This window comes from Dreissena polymorpha, chromosome 3 (genome assembly GCF_020536995.1).
Source record: "Dreissena polymorpha isolate Duluth1 chromosome 3, UMN_Dpol_1.0, whole genome shotgun sequence".
Classification (NCBI taxonomy): domain Eukaryota; kingdom Metazoa; phylum Mollusca; class Bivalvia; order Myida; family Dreissenidae; genus Dreissena; species Dreissena polymorpha.
In genome coordinates this window covers 48,710,147-48,730,413 of record NC_068357.1, presented here as the reverse complement: position 1 = coordinate 48,730,413, position 20,267 = coordinate 48,710,147, and the positions used below count along the sequence as shown (strand labels likewise).

Here is a 20,267-nt window from a genome sequence, read left to right as displayed (position 1 = left end):
ATTTACCTATTTTCAATGTGCATGCCAAATTTCAGATCGATCTTTCAACAAGAAATGCTTGAAAATGCATTTTATAATAACGCCTTATAAGCCATCTGGCTTGTGCTGTCGTTGCTTTGATTTATAAAGGGCGTTCAAGAGCAAAAACACACACCTAAATAATACAAATCAATCAAAATACTGAAATATGTGTATATGCTATGTCGACGAAGAAATAAACTTTTTGTTGTTTTTTTCCACTGAAATATCTGTTGTTTTTTTCTTAAAAATTCGAAATTCTCGTTAAATTCACGCCACAAAACGCACTTATTCCGTGAAACTTACAACAACGCACGAAACCCCGCACAGAAAATGGTGATTTTTTGAAAATACTGATCCTTTGTGACGGGGCCTGTTTTGCGTTTAGGTCAAAATATACTAAATAGTTTCCTTATATGTTTCAATGTAAAAGCGACAACTTTGACCAAAAATAAATACAACATTTTGCACATAGAGACCCCCATAACCAAACCTTTTCTTAACGGGCATTCTTATCTGAATCGATTTAAGCAATAAAAAAGATATGTCATGTTCAAAACAAAAAGAATTCGACTCAAATCAAAATCGACTGTTTTTGCACCTTCTTTTTTTCTGCCGTTTTCTAGTGGATTGTAACCTTTTTCAGTACCAATTTTTACTTTAATCTCTAACTTTATCCTATTTCAGAGATTTAGTAGTGAACACATATGCTTACCCTTGCAATATCTCCAGACGATAAAACCAGAACAACAGCCTAAATTGTAAAACATGCCTTCGAAAAAAATATGATGGTTTTTTTAGAGAGTACAGCCCTTCATGACTCGATTATTTAGTATATTGTAACCTATTAGATAATGAAAAGGGAAACTACTCTAACTAACCGTCTGGGTGAACTCTGTTTGACTTATCAAAAGGGAAACTACTCTAACTAACCTTTTGAGTGAACTCTGTTAGCAAAGGAAAAGAGAAGCTACTCTAACTAACCGTCTGTGTGAACTCTGTTTGACTCGTTGTTGGTACGCAGGTGAGGCATGATAGGGCTAAAGATTTAGCGTTGAACGTTTGGTAACAAATACCACCAATCTCGCAGAAACCAATCTGTAACAATTTGTAGATAGAATTTTCTCATTTAACAATTGTAATTAAACTTCATTTCTCTCATGATAATGGTTTTGAAGTGTCAATATAATATAAAAATGATCTTTGAAATCGAGATTTTTAACTGGAATAAAAGGTGTTTTCTCGTTATTACGATTTTTATAAACAGTGACTTATCAGGTATAATGTAATTATATACTAATAGTAAATTAGTGTTTTCACATATATATATATAGCCATTCATTGCAATATCAATCGATACTAATGAACATATAACATATTAATTGCTTTACTATATTCTGCGTTGAAATCATGTATTTCATCTTTATAAACAAACTTAAAATCACGCGCATAAAAAGTGTAATATTATAAATTGCAAAAAACCAACAATAAGTCAAACGTTACTTACAGATATTGTCCATTTAAATCTGTTGGCCATATCACAGGTATAACAACCATTATTTGATGTGCTCGCAGTAGCATAGCACACGCCGTCAATGAGACAGTATTCAGCCTTAAAAATAGAAATTTTCCCTGCTCTAAGAAATGCTTAATGTATGTGCCTAAAGTGTCGTCACAGATTAGCCTGTTTTGACACCGACGATACTTTTTGCTTTTATAAAATTCTCGTTTAAAGAAAGTTTCTTTTTAGCGAAAATTCAGTTAAGGCGGAAAAGTTCGTCCCTGAGTCTCGCCGTGTTCACGGAGCAAGACTCAAATAGTTGTTTAACACAAAATTAACATGTAACACATATGGGTACTTAAATTGTTAAATATCAATTTAAGGAATACAATGCACTAAAGATATGTAACGGTTTTTTCTGGCTGTTTGGTGCTACAATATAAAACTGAAAGGGGAATAGTGAAGTATTATTCTAAAACTCTAATTCACATGTGAAGGCGTAAATAATAAAAAGGAAATTTAACGATTGATGATAACATTTTATAGTAGTTATTGGTAGTAATTGTAGTATGACTTTTGAACAAGAAACAAATGCACATGTCTTCGAATAGCACTGGGAAATTATAATGTATACCAAATCCCGAGGCACAACATAAACATATACCGCAAATTATGGCTTATATTGTAATAAGGAAATTGTACTGCATTTAGGTCAATATAACATAACCTACGGCGAGCACAAAGTTTGTTCCATCGCTTGTGATGCAAGTGCTGTCCAGAATTATATTCACGGAGGACGCTGAGTCACTGTATGTACTGCCGTCATTGCTGACTGCGACGCCAACCTTTACAGAAAACGAGAAACCACAATTAAACCGCCTTTAGATTTGTTTTTACGTCAACTATATGCGCTAACTCCAGCGAACAACAGTGGGATATTCAGTGGCATTTTACAATGCAACTCAACAAAACAAATAACACTAGGTTTCTGAAAGACGTATACGTGTTCAATCTTATTTCGTAAATGGATTAGTCATTTGTTATCTTATACTGATCACTAATATCGTACAAAGTCTACAAGGTAACGCTCATTGCGTCATTGTCGACCTGAAATGGCTTGAAGTCACCCGGGGGTGACTACATGTAGAAGCCGATTCATGTGACTTCAAGCCGACGCTAGTCACCCTAGGGTGACTTCAAGCCGCTTTATGTCACCCAGGGAATCGGCTTCTAGTCACCCCGGGTGACTTCAAGCCATTTCAGGTCGACAATGACCCAATGAGCCATACTAGCATTCACAATACCGAAATCACTGCGCGATTACATTAGTATTGATGTCAATGTATGGTATAATGTATGCTAACTGAAAATAGGTTCATTTAAATAAAGTTCGCAAACATTACACCCAATACTCGTTCTTTAAAATATCACATACTAGTGGACAATCTGTTAAAAAGATATCACAATGAAACCTTACTATCACTATTTTGTAAAAAGGTTTTCGGGGTGCCAAAAGAGTCACTCTACCTGGCTTCTAATCAAATAGACAGTAAAATATAAGACAGTTTTGTAGATGAAAGCCAACAATAATACCGTTGTTCCAAGAGACGCAGTGTCACTGGATCGACGTCTACGGACACCTGTAAAGGCACTGACGTCATACTCGACATCAAAACCGTTACTACATGTACAGGATTGCTCCTTTTCTGAAGATACTTTTGTTCCATCACTGTAGTGCTATGAAATTCATACAAAATACAAGCATGTGAAATGTCCCTTTACTTGGGTTTATTGACATCTATGAGTTGTTTTATCTAACAAAACACATTCATTTTAGCAGGCAAGTTTGCCTTGACGGAATTAATACAACTGTGTATAACCAAATTGCTTGCCGTGAACTTCCCTTGAAGATGATTTTTTTAATTGTATGTTTCATATTGTGATCGTGTATACGTGTTATTTTGGTAAATTGCCATACAATATCAAGGTCAATTTAATTCTTATAAATGTGACGCATCGATATCAGGTTTTTTAGATTGCAATAAGCGTGTAGCGATTTAGAAAATATAAATTAATAATCAAATGCATCTATATTGCATATAGAATAACGATTTTATCGTAAAACCATTAACCCTTAAACAAATATTTAACAGAAAATCGATGCTTACCGTGGTAACATTCGTTTTGCATTTGCTTAAGGACGTACATCCGCTTGTGGCGATGGTAAACGCGTTGCAGCCGGTCTTCTTCCGGTCACACTTGCCGTCCTTGAGCCCACCACCGCTCAGGCCCGACAGGGTGGGCTTCTGACTGCGGCTCAGGGAGCAGTTCGTCAGCGGGTCGTAGTCCCCGGTGCAGTCGCAGGCGCCTTTGTCTGTACGAGGGTTTAATTAAAAAAATTATCTCCAATTGCACTAGTAGGTTTGGCATATAAATCTTTATAACCATTCATTATCAAAATCATTATAGGTAATTATTTGTTTATGCATAAAATGCGTTACAACACTCTCAAATCAACACAATTACATGTTGTTCGTTTTATTTTATAATCGGTGTGAAGCCAATTATTTATCAAAGGGAAGGGAGGCAACTATAATGTGTATCATGGTTCCCCATTGTAATTATGGAATTTGTTCCCCTTACTGCGATGATTCTTTTCTTTTAAAATGACTTGTTCACAGATGATCGTATTATTTTACAAATGTCATTAAATAAATCCACGAATAAAACTGTAATATTCAGACTAGTCTGAAAGTATAATAACACGGAATTGTGTTTCTCTACCTGGGGTTAGACCCTGAGCATTTTCAATGCAAAAGCTAACCCCCAACCAGTACACTCCGCAGGTTTTTTAATCTAGAGGGTTATGTCAACGGTATGTTGGTAGACAACTTGTTTGCTAAATTTTCGATGAAAAGCATAACACATACTTAAACAAATTTGGCATTCGATTTACGATTATTCATTAACAATTTATAACAAACAAATATTTTTAATTAATATTAATCTTAGAAAGGTGTTTTTACTTGCATTTTTGGAAGTAATGCATATTGTTTTCGAATGTATAAATGTTTTTCAAAATTGTCTTTTTGTCAAACTATGAACAAGTCTGCCTTTAAAGCATTTTGATTTGAATGGTGTTGCTTTTCAATATAAATCACTCAAATGTTATGTTTATAAGTCTGTGCCCAGTTTGTTGTTTAGACTTAATAAAACAGGCTCTTACCCTTAATTACTTTAATTTACCTTTAACAATAGTTCGTTTTTATGAGTGTTTGTTTTGTGGTTTTGTCCTTCATGCTGCGTAAAATTGTTTTGCATGTGTTCATTGGCAATAAATATAGGTACTCCGCTAACAAGACGATTGTCTCTTCTATAAAAAAACTGGAGTTTCACATTGTTTATGTTCCATTCCTCCACTTAATGTATGATTTACCTCGCAAGTAACGCCATATCATGCTGGTAACCTTATTTAGACTTAACATTAAAATGCGTTTGATAAAAATATGTTGCACCGTTACCCCCTTTATAAAAGAAAATGTAGTAAATAACAAACCATTGCATTTCCCATGCCCGTTACATAGTAAATAACAAACCATTGCATTTCCCATGCCCGTTACAGTCGTCGATGCACATTTTCGTTGCCTTATCGAATTGTTCTTTGTATACCTCCTGTAAAACATAAAAAGGAATATATGTAGCGTGTTCTGAGAAAACTGGGCAAAATGCTTGTGCTAAAAGTGTCATCCCAGACTAGCCTGTGCAGTCCGCACAGGCTAATCCTGGACGACACTTTCCGCCTAAACTGGATTTTCGCTAAGAAGAGACATCATTTAAACCAAGAATTCCATAAAATCGGAAATTGTCGTCCCTGATTAGCCTGTGCGGACGGCACAGGCTAATCTGGGATGACAATTAACGCACAAGCATTTTGCCCAGTTTTCTCAGAACACGCCACATATATGTTTCATAGCGTCTGTTTTATGCCAATTGCCAAAGAGAGAGACAGTATCTTTAATTGTGTACACAAGTGTTGAAATGGAACCCAGTTATATTAGTGTCACTGCTTCATGTCAAGAAAGCATCAGCACGTGTTTTAAATGACCAATCCTAATAGAAACGGTTGAATAAATCGTCCATAAAGTTACGGTATCAATTAGGCAAGGTAAAGGATGTTAATAATATTATCTTGAAAACGTTGGCAAATTGATAATTTTTTAAAAACTGTTTAGCATAACTTCTCTAAAGAACTTGGATAGTATAACAGGCACAACATCGCGCATAACTTATAAACATATAGGTTTCCGTTTACATGTATATGAAAATGTATGAGTAAGTGCTTTATCGCATAATTGGTCAACAGGTACCTTTATTTATTTTATGCTTTCCGGTGGTGTGAAGATATATATCAGTGAATAAAAACTGATAATTCACTGTTTCAAACAGTGAAAAATTACAGTAAAAAGGATCAATAATTTCCACTGTTTTACTGTTAAATTACGTCATTTCTTTTTACAAATGACGTCATTATTCCAGCGAAATTCTCAAGTTAAACTCTTTGACAATGTCAATTAAGGGTGGAAAATGCATAAAATAAAACGAAAAATGTGTTGGATTCAGTGAAATGCCAATTTTAATTCACTCGTGATCATAGAAAATATTTGTTGTCTATGATCACTTGTCAATTAAAATCGATATTCCACCAAATCCAAACAATATCCTCTATATCTTAGTAACCATAATTAAGTGATTACCAACTTTTATAAGTAAGTAAGTAATTTAGTCGAAAACAGTTCCCGTTTTGCGTTGACATAACCGTAAAATAGTAACCATAATACTTATTTATAAATCATTAAGAGTGAACAGGAACGATAATAATTAACAAAAATAGTAAAACGTTAATATAAATCGTTTTGCTTTAGCAGTAGCCGTATATACTTAAATAGTAACATTTGATCGTTAAAAATAAGCGTAATACATTAACACTCACCGTATATACATAAACATCAACCTTTTTAAGTTAAAAGTAACTGTAATTCGTTTACAGTAACCGTATATACGTTAACAATATCCGGATGCAGTTTACCAGTCAATATAATATGTTAACAAACACGATAAGTTAACAGTGGCCATAATAGGGCAACAGTAACCGTATATACTTAAGATATATCCGTAACATGTTTAAAGTAATCTAGATACATTAACATTTACCAAAATGCGTTAACTGTTTCTGTAATAGGTTCACAGTAACCGCGATTTGTTAACAATACTCGTAATACGTCAACGGTAAGAGTATATATGTGAACATGCAACCGTAATATGGTAAAATTAACCGATATAATACCTGCGCTTCCTTGTCCTTTACAAAGGTGGTGACTATTGTGGTCTTCACGGCCCGACAGCTGCCTTGCTGGGCATCGGAAGCGTTTGGATTCAGCTGCAAAGTAAGCAACAGCGTTCTTGTTACGGGTTTCTTTCGTGGTAGATCGTCATTTCAATACAAATGGATATATATATATATATATATATATATATATATATATATATATATATATATATATATATATATATATATATATATATATATCTACTGTGTATATACTAAAACCGTATATATATTTTAGAACTGCAACGTTAAAGTAGAGGCGAAAACTATATTATGTTTTCTTCTTCTGAAATTGTATTATTATTGTACATTTTCAAATATATTAATGCATTTAATGCAAATACTATGCATCTTGAATGTTTACGTTAAAAAGTTGTTGCTTATTTGTACCAACACTTTACATGCTTTATATATATATATATTTACCTATTGTAAAATGTTCTAAAATACCCCTGTTGCATAATACACACAATTAAATATACAACTATCGTTTCATCATTTAATATATGATAGGTCGCCGTTCATAGTGGTCATGGTGTCCGTCTAGCGACCAAGAGGTAATGGTTCGATCTCCACTGTGAGAACATTCTTGAGATTTCCCTAAAATACACCAAGTACTGGTTCTACCAAGGAAACGGACCATTTTAATAAGCCTAAGGTTTTATATGCAATCGAGATAAAATATATAGGTTTAAACTAATTTACGATTATCCAATTGTTCATTCCCATGTCCATACCACAAGATCTCTGGCGCAGTCCAAAGAGCTTTTCTCTGTCTTATTTCCAAGTATTGTGATGCCATCCATGCATTCATCTTTTAAGTATGCCTCGCATTTAGCTTTAGCATCGTCTATTTGTGCGGTGGTGTAGTTGGATGGCGTTGCCCTCTACAAAATACGTGGACTGTTAAAACGGATGGTCGAATATTTTTGTTACAAATACAAGCTACTGATCAAGCAACTGAATGACAGCATCCGTATACACATAGCTGCATGTTTGCAAACAAAAAATGTTTTTCAACACGGAATGGGCACACAATATGACAACTCTATTACTGACTAATTACACAAAATAAATGATAAGGTTAAGTATATCAGTTTGTAACTTGTTGGTATGTATTCAACCATATTGCGATGTATTAATTGTTATCCATTGTACACTGCTCATATACACACCAATCATCAATACTAAAAACCGCTCAGCCTTTTCTTATTAAAAATATTTGCATGCATTTAATACTGCAACACGTATCAATAAGCGTCATCGTAGCACTGTTTTTTCACAGGGCGATCTACATCTAATATTGTTCACCTTTTTGCGCTGCAGTTTGTTCATCTCCCTCATTCTACCCAACATCCCCAATCGTTCCGCAATGTCGTCCATGTGCTGGCTATCCACGGACCGCTTCGTCTCTCCAATGATCACCTTCTCCTTGCCAGCGTAGACCTATGGTTTATACACAATATATGTATTGATACAGTACTATACCATAATATATTAAACGGAAAACTTTGACTGTGTCACAAGAACAAAACCTTAGCATTGCACATAAGTGTCCATTTATAACATAACAACACATTAAAGGTCAAATTTATTAACGAAGAATAAACTGAAAACACTGCTACACCTGGAAAAAGAATTATAATTATCGCTTGGTCCTTTATTAATGGTTCATGATTTAAAATAATAATAATAAAAAAAAATGTTTAGAAGCTTCTTAGAGTTGCGATAAACATTTGGAGGATGTGTTTATTAGGCACGGGTTTTAAACTATGTTGGTCGGTCTATAAGAAGCATATTATTACGCTGAAAAACCAAACCATATAAAACAAAACTCGATATTAAAATAAGTAAGAACGTTTTCTTTTAAATTGCTGTGGATATGTAAGTCATGAAAATACGTACACGGTATGCATGATTGAAATAGTTAAGCTATCCGTTACTGGAATAAGTATGTTCACTTAGTACCGGTAAACTACGTAACCCAGAGCATGTTGAAGTAAGGAGTAAGGTAACTAGCCGCCCTCATAAACTGAAATATAAGTTAATGACAAATCCAAACAAGCTTATGAAAGGAACAATCCAAAGACCTTTGACTTTGTGCACGTCTTGTCTTCCTTCCTGTGGCACATTGGTTGACGCAATCCACCCACCAGTGGGCACACGCAGTACTTGGCATTATCGTCCCATGGATTAAGAACGTTATCAAGATTACCATCTTGGGCCAATTTTAATAACGGAATTTCCTCTCTGAAACGACATATGTTAGTTCGCAAAATGCGGCATGTGTGTGTCAATGCAATTGGCTGGATTTCAACAATAAGCTGCGGAAATTATTTTGAACTCAATCACTAATTGTGTGCAAAGGGTATAATGCTTATATGTTCCAAATTCTTCTAAAATGTACGTTCATCTTTTAAACAAAAACAAAACAATTTAAACATGTAAACACGTGAACACATATTTACTATATTGTGATAAGTATGTGTCTTTGTTTTCTCTCCATAATAATAAAACATAAAACAAAATCCATGTTTCGCTTATTTATATATTAAAAGTACTATTTTTTCCTACATTTCACTAAAAACAATAAATCAATTCGAGCCAGAAATATAACCCACCTCCATGACTCGCTGAAATCGTTCGGGTCTTCGAATGAGAAGAACCAATCCCAGTACCTTTCTCCCTTTGGCACGGTGACAGTACCGTTCCTGTGGGTAAAGTCGTCCTTCCAATCATTGTTGAAGTTACCACAAAGTCCTTCGGTGTCGTCCATGTCGTCAGGAGACGGGAAGATCTGAACGTTCATCGTCTTCCAGAACACGCCCACGTGGTAGTCCACGTTAATCATGGTGCCTTGTGGAAGGTAGAACTAAACAACGGAATGAATGATAAGTGTGACATTCACGCAATTCCACTCAGATTCGTGTTTAACGGTAGGTATAACTAAACACAGCAATGAGTGATACAATGTACTTTCAAGCAAAGATTTCCAAGTATATTCGAATCAATGACATCTTATCCTCATGTCTAGCAGCAGGTGGAACTAAATAACATAATGTGTGATAAGTTCGAATATACATATATGGTAAGTGTGGCATGTTGATATTTTCACCTCGGATATTGCTATATAAATTAAGTAATTTCTGGCACAACGTATCTTGTTGTATGCATCATTCCATAAGGGAATGTGTGATAATTATTACTTCCCACAACTTTAATTGGTATTCAATATTATGTATTTTGAATCATTCGCAATGTTAGATGTCCAAGAAAATTACTGAATGAGTGAATTCATAAGTATTCATACAACACTAATTAGTGAAAAGTCGTTCTTATACAGTTTCTCTGAGTAAATGATCCTTCACTTACAGTATGCATGTACCCCGGGAGTTCCCTAACACTCATGATCTTCTCTGTGTTCTGGATCGTCTTGATCATGTGGTATCCCCCACAGTGGTTGATAGCGAACACGTCTTTGCCCGCATTCACCGTCACACCGCATGTACAAGCGCCTACCCCATTGCATATCTCGGTTTCTATTTCGACCTGACAGAGACAAACAATTGAAAATAATCATTATCAAGAACATGCAAAATATATATTTCTTAAAATCTAGATTTTTATAACTAGCTCAACCTTAACCGTTTTTATAAACCCTTTGTACATATGCAGTGCGGCTTCTTCAATTGTTAGACCAGTTTCAGAAACAAAGATCGCCGTTCGTTTTTTTTCACTTAAAGATTTGAATTGAATTGATTGGATAACTAAACTTGCTGTCGTTTTTCACCATTTCACCTTTGGACTCAAGCCCGTTGGCTTATTTGTCAGCAACTTATAAGTTGCGACTAATATTAAAACAACTTCACATTGAACCTTTTCTGTTTCAACTCGCTATAGCCTTTATACATTTTATAATGTATATACTCTCTTTGTTTTATTAGTATAGTTTCAAACTCTATTTGACATGCACATATCGCTGTGACATATCGCGTAGCAACATAAAAATCATACAACAAATAAGGAAATCACAGATAAATAGACATGATTTTAATGTTCACCCATAAGAACTGTTAATATTGCAATTTATCATAAGATACTTGAACTGCAAACCATTAATTTAATTATACAATTTTGTATTCCAGTAATATGTAGTCACGTTTTTTTTCTTCGGTTATAACCGGCGTATAGAACAGAAATATCGGGTTTTCAATAAACCAGAAGTCGTTGAGGATGAAACAAAATAAGATGACGAAACATGTAAACTAAATTAAGTTGGTATGCATTACCCGAATGGGAAGAGTTTTGTGTTTGTACAGCGTATAGTTCCCTGCCATGTTCAAGCTGAAGTATCTGGAAATGTAAATTTTAGGAAATAATGTATAGTAATATTTTTACTTTTCGTCATTATTTGCAAAAAAAAAATCATGTGTTATTTTCAATTTAATATAGTTTATGAAATAGTGAGCGGTTATGGTAAATAAACCAAGGGATAATATCATATTTAACATTTTCTGGTCTTTTTTGAAAATCAGCGCAACGCATATACACATATTATAACTTGAAGAATCATATAAGAACAGCATATAAAAATATGTGTTGTCCTAAACAGTTTATTCATTTGGTTTTATCTTGCACGAAACCCATTATTTTTCATAGAACAAGTCACTTGCATTGTAAGCAAATAATTAATAATATTGTTTAAATCAGAGAAACAAACGAATGATTCGTTACTAGCACAATGGTTTTTAAATTATAAGTAAACTTACGCCCCGTCGAAGGTTCCAATTCTGGGATCGTTATTTGCGTAACAGTAGTTATGCATCCAGTAGTTTTTGTAGTCTTCGACATGGACCTATCAAACAATGAACTATATTGACTGAATACATTGTAACTAGTTATTGCTTATCTTACAAGTATAATCTTAACAATTAAGTTAAGTACTTTTTGTTGAAATGTGGCGTCCGCTGAACTTCTAACGAAAGAAAAAACACTGATCGGAACTTATACAACTACACAAACATAAACCTGGTGTTTTAATAAAACTGTTATCCAATTCTAAACAGCGATAACATTATTGACTCAAATAGTAACTCATGCATTTGATTGCAATCATCTCAAGATGTGATATTACGGTGGACAGTTTTATACTTAAACCCTAAACATAAAAGTCTTAAACAAATGCGTTTTAATAAAAAAAGTATAAACCGCATACTTTGGCGTTTATTATATATTCATTAATGCACTGCACTAGGTGTCGTTTCAAAGCTATTCAAACATGCAATCGCAATCCGTCTGACACGGCCGATTATAAATACGTTTGAAAAATATTTTTTACCTACAAAAGGGCATGTCTTTAACGGTTATAATACTTTTAGGAACTTACTGTTGCTCCTGACATTTTTTTAATTAAGGTGCATAGATCATCAATCATTTTTTCATACAAATTGAATACGATTCTCGTTTTATGAACGTTCTTAATATAACTACATGGAGATACACTAACTGTATAAAGATTATATATCATTTAATCCAATGCAATTTAAGATGCCAGTAGTAAGTTCATACATCACTACATGACTGGTTGACCTAATGTGTCGTGTTCTGAGAAAACTGGGCATAACGCTTGTGCGTAAATTGTCATCCCAGATTAGCCTGTGAAGTCCGAACAGGCTAATCAGTGACGACAATTTCCGCTTTTATGCAATTTCTCGTTTAAATGATGTCTCGTCTTAGCGAAAATCCAGTTTAGGCACAGGCTAATCTGGAATGACACTTTTCGCACAAGCATTATGCCCTGTTTTCTCAGAACACGACACTAATTGGTTTGATTCCTCGACAAAGGGCTAATATTACTAAGATTGAGTAAGTGTCGGAAAAAAACGTGTTTTGCGTATATATTTATAAAAGAAAATCTCAACGTTGAAAATAACATATTATGATTTTATCAGCAGAAATATTTTACATTTAAAGGCGCATTTATAGATTCATATAAAACGTATCACCAAGCGTCAACATGTAAACAAAATATAGCAATCTTCTTGATGTCAAGGCTGTATTTAAGATACAACTAAAGTCCCCGTTTTAAGCATTTTGTCAGTTATTGTGTTCATTGTCAATATGAACGAATTAATACCTTGACTTTCGTATCAAGTTTACAGTTGTCCCAAAATTCATCTACTGTTCCAAAGCCTTCAACCTCCATGGTAAGCGTAAAGTTGTCCTTGAGCTCAAACCAGTTGTTGTTCTTTGTGGTTATCTTGATCGAATTCGTCGAACTGTTTGTTAATTTCGTTGTAGCATTGGCACCCGAAACGACATCTCCGCACATTTTTGTGTGCTGAAAGAAGGAAAATATAATTTCATTAAAATAATTTATTTAGATTATAAGTTTGTAAACGTAAAGGTGGCTTAATTGGATTTTACTGTTCGTTTTATTGTACTGGTTTAGTTCTTATGTTTTAGTTTACATGATTTCTATTTACGTTCCAATGTCAGATACTCGATTGGAAAACATTCTCAACCTTAGAAATACGCTGCTTCTTTGGTTGACTAGGGTCTTACGAGAAGTTGAATAAGATGAAATTAAAAAAAAATACACATGCTTTTATTGGCCGTTTATTTTTCGAAAAAGAAATATCTGTAGACAATGACGCTTACCCGCACGGCAACGGTCGAGTTTTCGCATTTGTAGTCGTCACTTTCATCATACACTTTTACGTTGATTCCACATTGTTTATCGGGTTGACACAGGATAGGAACGTTGACGGAATATTGGATTTCCGCACTTGCCCCTCGGTTCATAGTTACGTAAGTGGTTTCAATCTACAATAAATAACAAAAAGATATACAAGCATAATGCCTGTTTGTGCGATAATTAGAAACGTGGTTATAATTTTTGTTGTTCGGCGTTACTTCTATGTCAGAAAAGTCCTTTATAGGAGGAGTTTCGGTAAGTACTTTTTAAAAATAAATTTAATACGAAGACCAAATAATAACTTGCATCGTAAAACAGTTGTTAAACTCAATATAAATTCCATCACGGTCTACACATTCAAATGGGTTTGGTAAACAGCTAATTGTTTAATGTTAAATTAACGTGAATTTCTGTGTATTGATGCCGTTAATTACTAAAGTGCATGCTAAAACCAGGTTACACTGATTCAAAATATGAATATACCACGATCTATTCATTTACATGGGTTTGTTTCAAGACTAAGGATGTTTCATGCAAATGACGTTTTCTATGTATTGAAGCAGTTTCTTAAGGAAACTTAAGTGACTGAGTCATTTAGATACTCACTAAATATTCTCTATGGCAAACAATACAGACTAAAACGCAATCTACCTTAATGATGTCCTCATGTTTGCTGGCTACTGCAGGAAGAAGAGCCTTTCCGGTGGAATCAACAACAGTCACTGCACATTTCCACTGAAAAGTAAGTATTTAGTCATTCTTTAGGCCCATCAAATATCCTAGCGGTGGCTCTACAGTCAGCGTTCAATACAGGTTCATGTCAAATGAGTACACTGTTTCGTTAAGTTTATGGGCATATTTACGACTGCATGTTAACCATTTTTTAAGACATCCGCGACATTCCAAGTCAATGTGAAAGTTACTGATTCCACATATTTCTTTATGAAGTAAAGCTGAACCAAAATATAATTTTTCCAAGATTTTCATAATTAACACTTGATTACTGCGCTTTACCGCTGCAAATTTGATGTACTAATACAATACGATATTATTAAGAACTGTCAAATATAACGTTTTTTACAGTCATGTAGTCAAATATTGCTCAAATAACACTGTCATATTCAATATTGTGTATAATATAATGATGAAACGGGTTATATTGGGTTTTTAAAATCGGAAGTAGAAAACAATTATACGTGAACGTACCCTGCGATTAATTGCACATGTTTGAGATAACGTTGACGTTGCGCGATAGGCGACAATAAGAGTGGACACGGATACAGCGTTGAAGCCTGCAACGTTTGCCTTGGATATGCCTGTCTTGTATACCGGGGTTGATACGGCATCCACGTACCTATACCACACACACACACGTATATTATAAAGTAAATGACAAAACGTTTTTGATCAAACGTTGATTGGACTGCCACTTTGAGAAAGGAAACATGTGTCAATACATAAATAAATTAAGGACTTTGTACTAAATAACATTCTTACGTTTTAACTAGTACGTTACATTAAACTATTGTTTTGCGTGAATTTGATCAAGACATGGCAAGAAATATTGATACCATATTGAAAAATTTTGATCAGCCAAAATATAAAACGTACTAATAACATGTCAACTGTCATTTAATATTTGTTCTAAAAAAAACTTGTTCGAATGTGATGCATTTAAATTTCATAAACAAATTAATGTAAACAAATAGTTTAAACTATAGATTGAAAACTTTATTGTTATCATGTCTAAATTTCAAACAATGATACTAGACATAGGTAGGCAGGACATATTCGTTGGATAAAATAGCCAGATATATAATAAACTGGCATCTAGCTATATTAAAACGAGTATATACGATTTCATATAAACATTTAAGTCTCGAAACTTTAAACAGCATATGAATACGGCCGAAGAATATTAAAACTATAATTAAAAGATTGTTATATGTCATCGAAACAATCAATTACTGTCTACTTCATTGACATTTTAACGATAAGTTAGCGCCTACACCGACACGTTGACTAGTATTTGTTTAAGAACCAAAAGTGTGTCTGTGTATCGTATGACCGAATCGGCATAGACTGAACGGCTATTCCAAACATTGCACATGTCTTGTGTACGCGAAGGAATTTTCATTTGTAAATCAAAAAGTAATTTGCAAATAAATAAAACATTTGTCGTTTATTTTCTGCAATTACTTTTTCTGAACTTGCAGTCTAGTATATGTTTTAAAAAAAGTAATTAGATCGCATATACTCGCTTTAATTTCCAGCTAATAACAATTTGTATATTGATCAGGTTGGTTAGATGTTCACATATTTAGTAAATAAAATGTCATTAACATAAATTAATCAGATACACACCATCCCACAAAATAGTACTGCGTTTCATTCTTGTTTTCAAACAGGCATTCTGCAAACGACTTGTACGATCCATCAGTTTGCTGTTTGTAGGTCCATTCAAGATCGACATCCACCGGGGAAATCGGAACCGGTATACCTGACAAGTAACATCATATTCTTAAAACATTCGGCCCAATATTTAAACTTGGATATATCACCTCTACTGACATCATTATTCATGTAGAACATTGTAATCTTTAGTGTAAGAATGGGTTGATGAAAAAGGGCCCTGATGTTTTCTTTAATATTTCGAAACAAAAGATTTCAAGATGGTTATCTGAGTTTCCACAAGAAACATTTTCTTCGACCATTATAATGATGCATCATGTCACAATTGCAAATGTAACGCCTTTCTTAGAGACCCTCTCAAAATTCATTTAAGTGCAAAGATATTTTAATAAAGTTTGTAGTATCACCTTTTCATACTCACCTTAACACGACAAATAAGAAAATTCATGCGAAATTCTAGTAAACACTCACACACATAGTACTTAATATTACTTACAACAAACATTACAATTGAAAGCCTGCATTGTAGACAAAATATTTATTCATCAAGACTACACAGCACGTCTGAATCGAATTTATGTAAATAAAGTATTATGAATATAACAAAAAACACAGCACACCAGCATTTATAAGTAATGTATATTACTTATAAAGAGTATGTATTACTTAGGTTTATATTGTGTAAGCCGTATGAGTACATCGAAGATAACTTTCATACAGAAATAGTTCAGATCTTTGTTTTAATATTCAAAATTATGCAGTTCTGGAATAAAACATATATTGTTCAAATGTGTTAAACGGGCTATAACCTACGTGGGAACTGAAATAGCTCCCACAGTTTATGGTCAATTTTGTTAACAGATTATTTGAATTTAAAAAAACGATTGTCTATGGATTAATTTTCATTACTTATAATACTTATGTATTATTTGGGAACTTATATTTTGTAAAGCATACCAGTAAATTGTTTTGTTTTAACATATGGCGTTTTCTGTACAATTCTACACAAACGTGTTCAAGATGTTCTTCCGATTTTCACAAGAACAATTTTCTTCGTCTCTGAGTATGCATGTCACATGACACAATTACAAAGTTTACAAACACAAGTGTGCCTGTCCTAGAGACCCTCTCAAATTTCTTTAAAGGGAATCAATACGTTAATTAAATTTGTAGTTTCAACCTTTTCAAAGAAGAATTAACGCGACGAATAAGTAAATGTGTTTTTGAAGAAACATACATTTTATTCGTGTTTGGTTTGTATATTAGAACGATTCCGTTATTACTTTATTTATTTTAACAGTTAAAGTTTACATTAAACGTGTCATATTTACCTGTCATAGTCGGTACGGGTGTCCAGCCTGAAAACAGGAAAATCATCATCAGCATTATATCAAGTACTATCCCAAGTATCAAATAGTTAATTTTAATGTTATGATGATTTTTAGTTGTTAATTCGTATTCATGCAAAATTACAGTAAACACTCACACACATAGTACTTCATATTAATTGCAAGAGAATTGTGGGTCAGCATTGTGGACAAGATATTTATTTATCAACAATACACGGTAAGTCTGTATATAATTAATATAAATACATTGTTAGGAATATCAACAAAACATGGTAAATCTCACTCTGTATATAATAATTAATGAACAATACTTATAATGAGTATGTTTTACTATGGTAGATATTTTTGTTAGCCATAGAAGTAAATCGAAGATTACTTTCATACAGAAAAATATCAGAAATTTGTTTTTATATGCAACATTATGCAGTTCTTGAATAAAAGATAAATGGTTCAAATATGTTTATCGGGCAATTACCTACGTGGGAACTGTTATAGCTACCATAGTTTATGGTCAATCGTTTACATAATTGTTTAATATCAGAAATATCCGAAGGTAAATGGATGTATCATACAATAAATGTTAACTGTAAACGTATTATCGTTACCTGTCATATTTGATCCGTCTGTCCAATTGCCTGCAAAATAATGGGTAAATCATAATCAGCATTATCTCAAGTTCTATCCTACGTCTGAAGTATCTTAATGTCATGATAATTGTTCGTTTTCAAATCATCAACAAGCAAAAGTCTAGTTTATACTCATACAAATAATACTTTCTAATACTTACAAAAACAAATTGAATGTTGGACTTGCATTGTAGACAAGAGATAGATTTTTCAATATTACAGGGCATGTCTGTAAAAAATTAATGTTCATTACTTATAATACTTATGAATTACTTGGGTACTTATTTTTTGTAAAGCATTCCAGTAAATTGTATTGTTTTAACATACGTCGTTTTCTGAAAATGTCTATACAAACGTGTTCAAGATGTTATTTTGAGTTTTCACAATAAACATGTTCTTTGTCCCTATGTATGCATGCAAAATTTCACAATTACAAAGTTTACACATCAAATTGTGTCTGTCCTAGAGACCCTCTCAAAATGTCTTTCAGAAAATCGATACTTTAATAAAGTTTGTACTATCACCTATTTATACAAGAATTAAAAAGACAAATACGTTAATGTGTTTGTGAGGAAATATTCATTTTGTTTCGTTTGTGGTTTGTATTTAGAACGATTCAATTATCACTTTCCTCTTTACTATATTTCTTTAACAATGAAAGTTTACTTTAAACGTGTTATTTTTACCAGTCATATTTGTTCCGGGTGTCGTCCAATTGCCTGTAAACAGTCAAATCATCATCATCATTATATCAAGTACTATCACAATATCAAGTATCTTAATTGTATGATAATTGTTAGTTTGGAATTCGTATTAATGCGAAATTCTAGTTAACACTCACACACATAGAACTTAATATTACTTACGAAATACATTCGAATTAAAGGCCTGCATTGTAGGCAAGATATTTATTCATCAACAATACAAGTACGTCTGTATAAAATAAATATAAATAAATTGTTAGGAATATCAACAAAGTATGGTATGTCTGTTAATGAATAATGTACATTATTAACTTTAAGTATGTATTTACATTAAACGTGTCATATTTACCTGTCATATTCGGTCCGGGTGTCCAGCCTGAAAACAGAAAAATCGTAATCAGCATTATATCAGGTACTATCCCAAGTATCAAGTATCTTAATGTTATGATGAGTGTTAGTTCTGAATTCATATTCATACGAAATGCAAGTAAACACTCACCCACATAGTGCTTTCTATTACTTACAAACTACATTACATTTGTGGTCCAGCATTGTGGACAATATATTTATTTATCAACAAATCACGGTACGTCCGTATATAATTAATATAAACACATTGTAAGGAATATCAACAAAACATGGTATGTATGTTTATAATTAATGTACATTATTAACAATGAGTATGTATTACTAAGGTATATATGTTTGAAAGCCATATGATTAATCGAAGATTGCTTTCATACAGAAATAGTTAAGATGTTTTTTTAATATGCAAAATTATGCAGCATTCGAAAAAGATAGATAGTATTCAATCGCGTTAAACGGCCTATTACCTACTGTGAAACCACAGTTCATGGACAATTGTTTACAGATTATTTTTTTTTTGCTTGTAAATGGATTTATCATAAAATGAATGTTAACTGTAAACGTGTTATCGTTACCTGTCATATTTGATCCATATGTCCAATTGCCTACAAACAATGAGCAAATCATAATCGGCATGATCTTAAGTTCTTTCCCAAGTCACAAGTAGCTTAATGTTATGATAATTGTTCGTTTTCAAATCACCAAACTGCAAAATTATAGTTGACACCCATACTAATACTACTTTCTAATACTTAAAAAATGCATTTGAATGTTTGACCTGCATTGTAGGCAAGATATTTATTTATAAACATTACACGGTGTGTATAATTTATGTTCATTATAACAATACTTAGGTATTATCTAGGTACATGTGTTTTATAAAGCATACCAGTAAATTGTATTGTTTTAACAGATGGCGTGTTCTTTACATTTATACACAAGCATGTTCAAGATGTTATTTGGAGTTTCCTCAGGAAATATTTTCTTCGTCCGTATGTTTGCACGTAACATGTAAATGGATTTATCATACAAATTATGTTAACTGTAAACGTGCTATCTTTACCTGTCATATTTTGTTTGTGGTTTGTATTTTAGAACGATTCCGATATCACTTTCCGATAAACCATATTTCTTTTAACAGTGAAAGTTTACTTAAAACGTGTTATCTTTACCTGTCATATTAGGTCCGGGAGTCGTCCAATTGCCTG

At 33.1% G+C, this 20,267-nt stretch overlaps 1 protein-coding gene and 2 long non-coding RNA genes across 3 annotated transcripts in view; all 3 read right to left on the bottom strand.

Moving 5' to 3' along the window:
- Positions 1 to 1,537: 1,537 nt before the first annotated feature.
- On the bottom strand, positions 1,538 to 3,243 carry LOC127874068 (uncharacterized). The gene is made up of 3 exons (XR_008046604.1): positions 3,113 to 3,243; positions 2,251 to 2,364; positions 1,538 to 1,630 (listed from the first exon to the last, which is right to left on the bottom strand). It is a non-coding gene; the product is annotated as an uncharacterized LOC127874068 (long non-coding RNA).
- Positions 3,244 to 5,140: 1,897 nt separating this feature from the next.
- LOC127874070 (uncharacterized) lies at positions 5,141 to 7,766 on the bottom strand. The gene is made up of 3 exons (XR_008046607.1): positions 7,643 to 7,766; positions 6,864 to 6,956; positions 5,141 to 5,191 (listed from the first exon to the last, which is right to left on the bottom strand). It is a non-coding gene; the product is annotated as an uncharacterized LOC127874070 (long non-coding RNA).
- Positions 7,767 to 8,165: 399 nt separating this feature from the next.
- LOC127872203 (uncharacterized) overlaps positions 8,166 to 20,267 on the bottom strand; it is a 37,087-nt gene continuing 24,985 nt past the window's right edge. Inside the window, exons 22-32 of the mRNA XM_052415532.1 lie at positions 15,967 to 16,102; positions 14,809 to 14,956; positions 14,254 to 14,337; positions 13,566 to 13,730; positions 13,042 to 13,245; positions 11,675 to 11,760; positions 11,195 to 11,258; positions 10,278 to 10,454; positions 9,527 to 9,777; positions 8,996 to 9,155; positions 8,166 to 8,351 (exon numbers count right to left, since the gene is read on the bottom strand). Coding sequence (XP_052271492.1) covers positions 8,166 to 8,351; positions 8,996 to 9,155; positions 9,527 to 9,777; positions 10,278 to 10,454; positions 11,195 to 11,258; positions 11,675 to 11,760; positions 13,042 to 13,245; positions 13,566 to 13,730; positions 14,254 to 14,337; positions 14,809 to 14,956; positions 15,967 to 16,102 — 1,661 coding nt within the window. The remainder of the gene's footprint in view (positions 8,352 to 8,995; positions 9,156 to 9,526; positions 9,778 to 10,277; positions 10,455 to 11,194; positions 11,259 to 11,674; positions 11,761 to 13,041; positions 13,246 to 13,565; positions 13,731 to 14,253; positions 14,338 to 14,808; positions 14,957 to 15,966; positions 16,103 to 20,267) is intronic.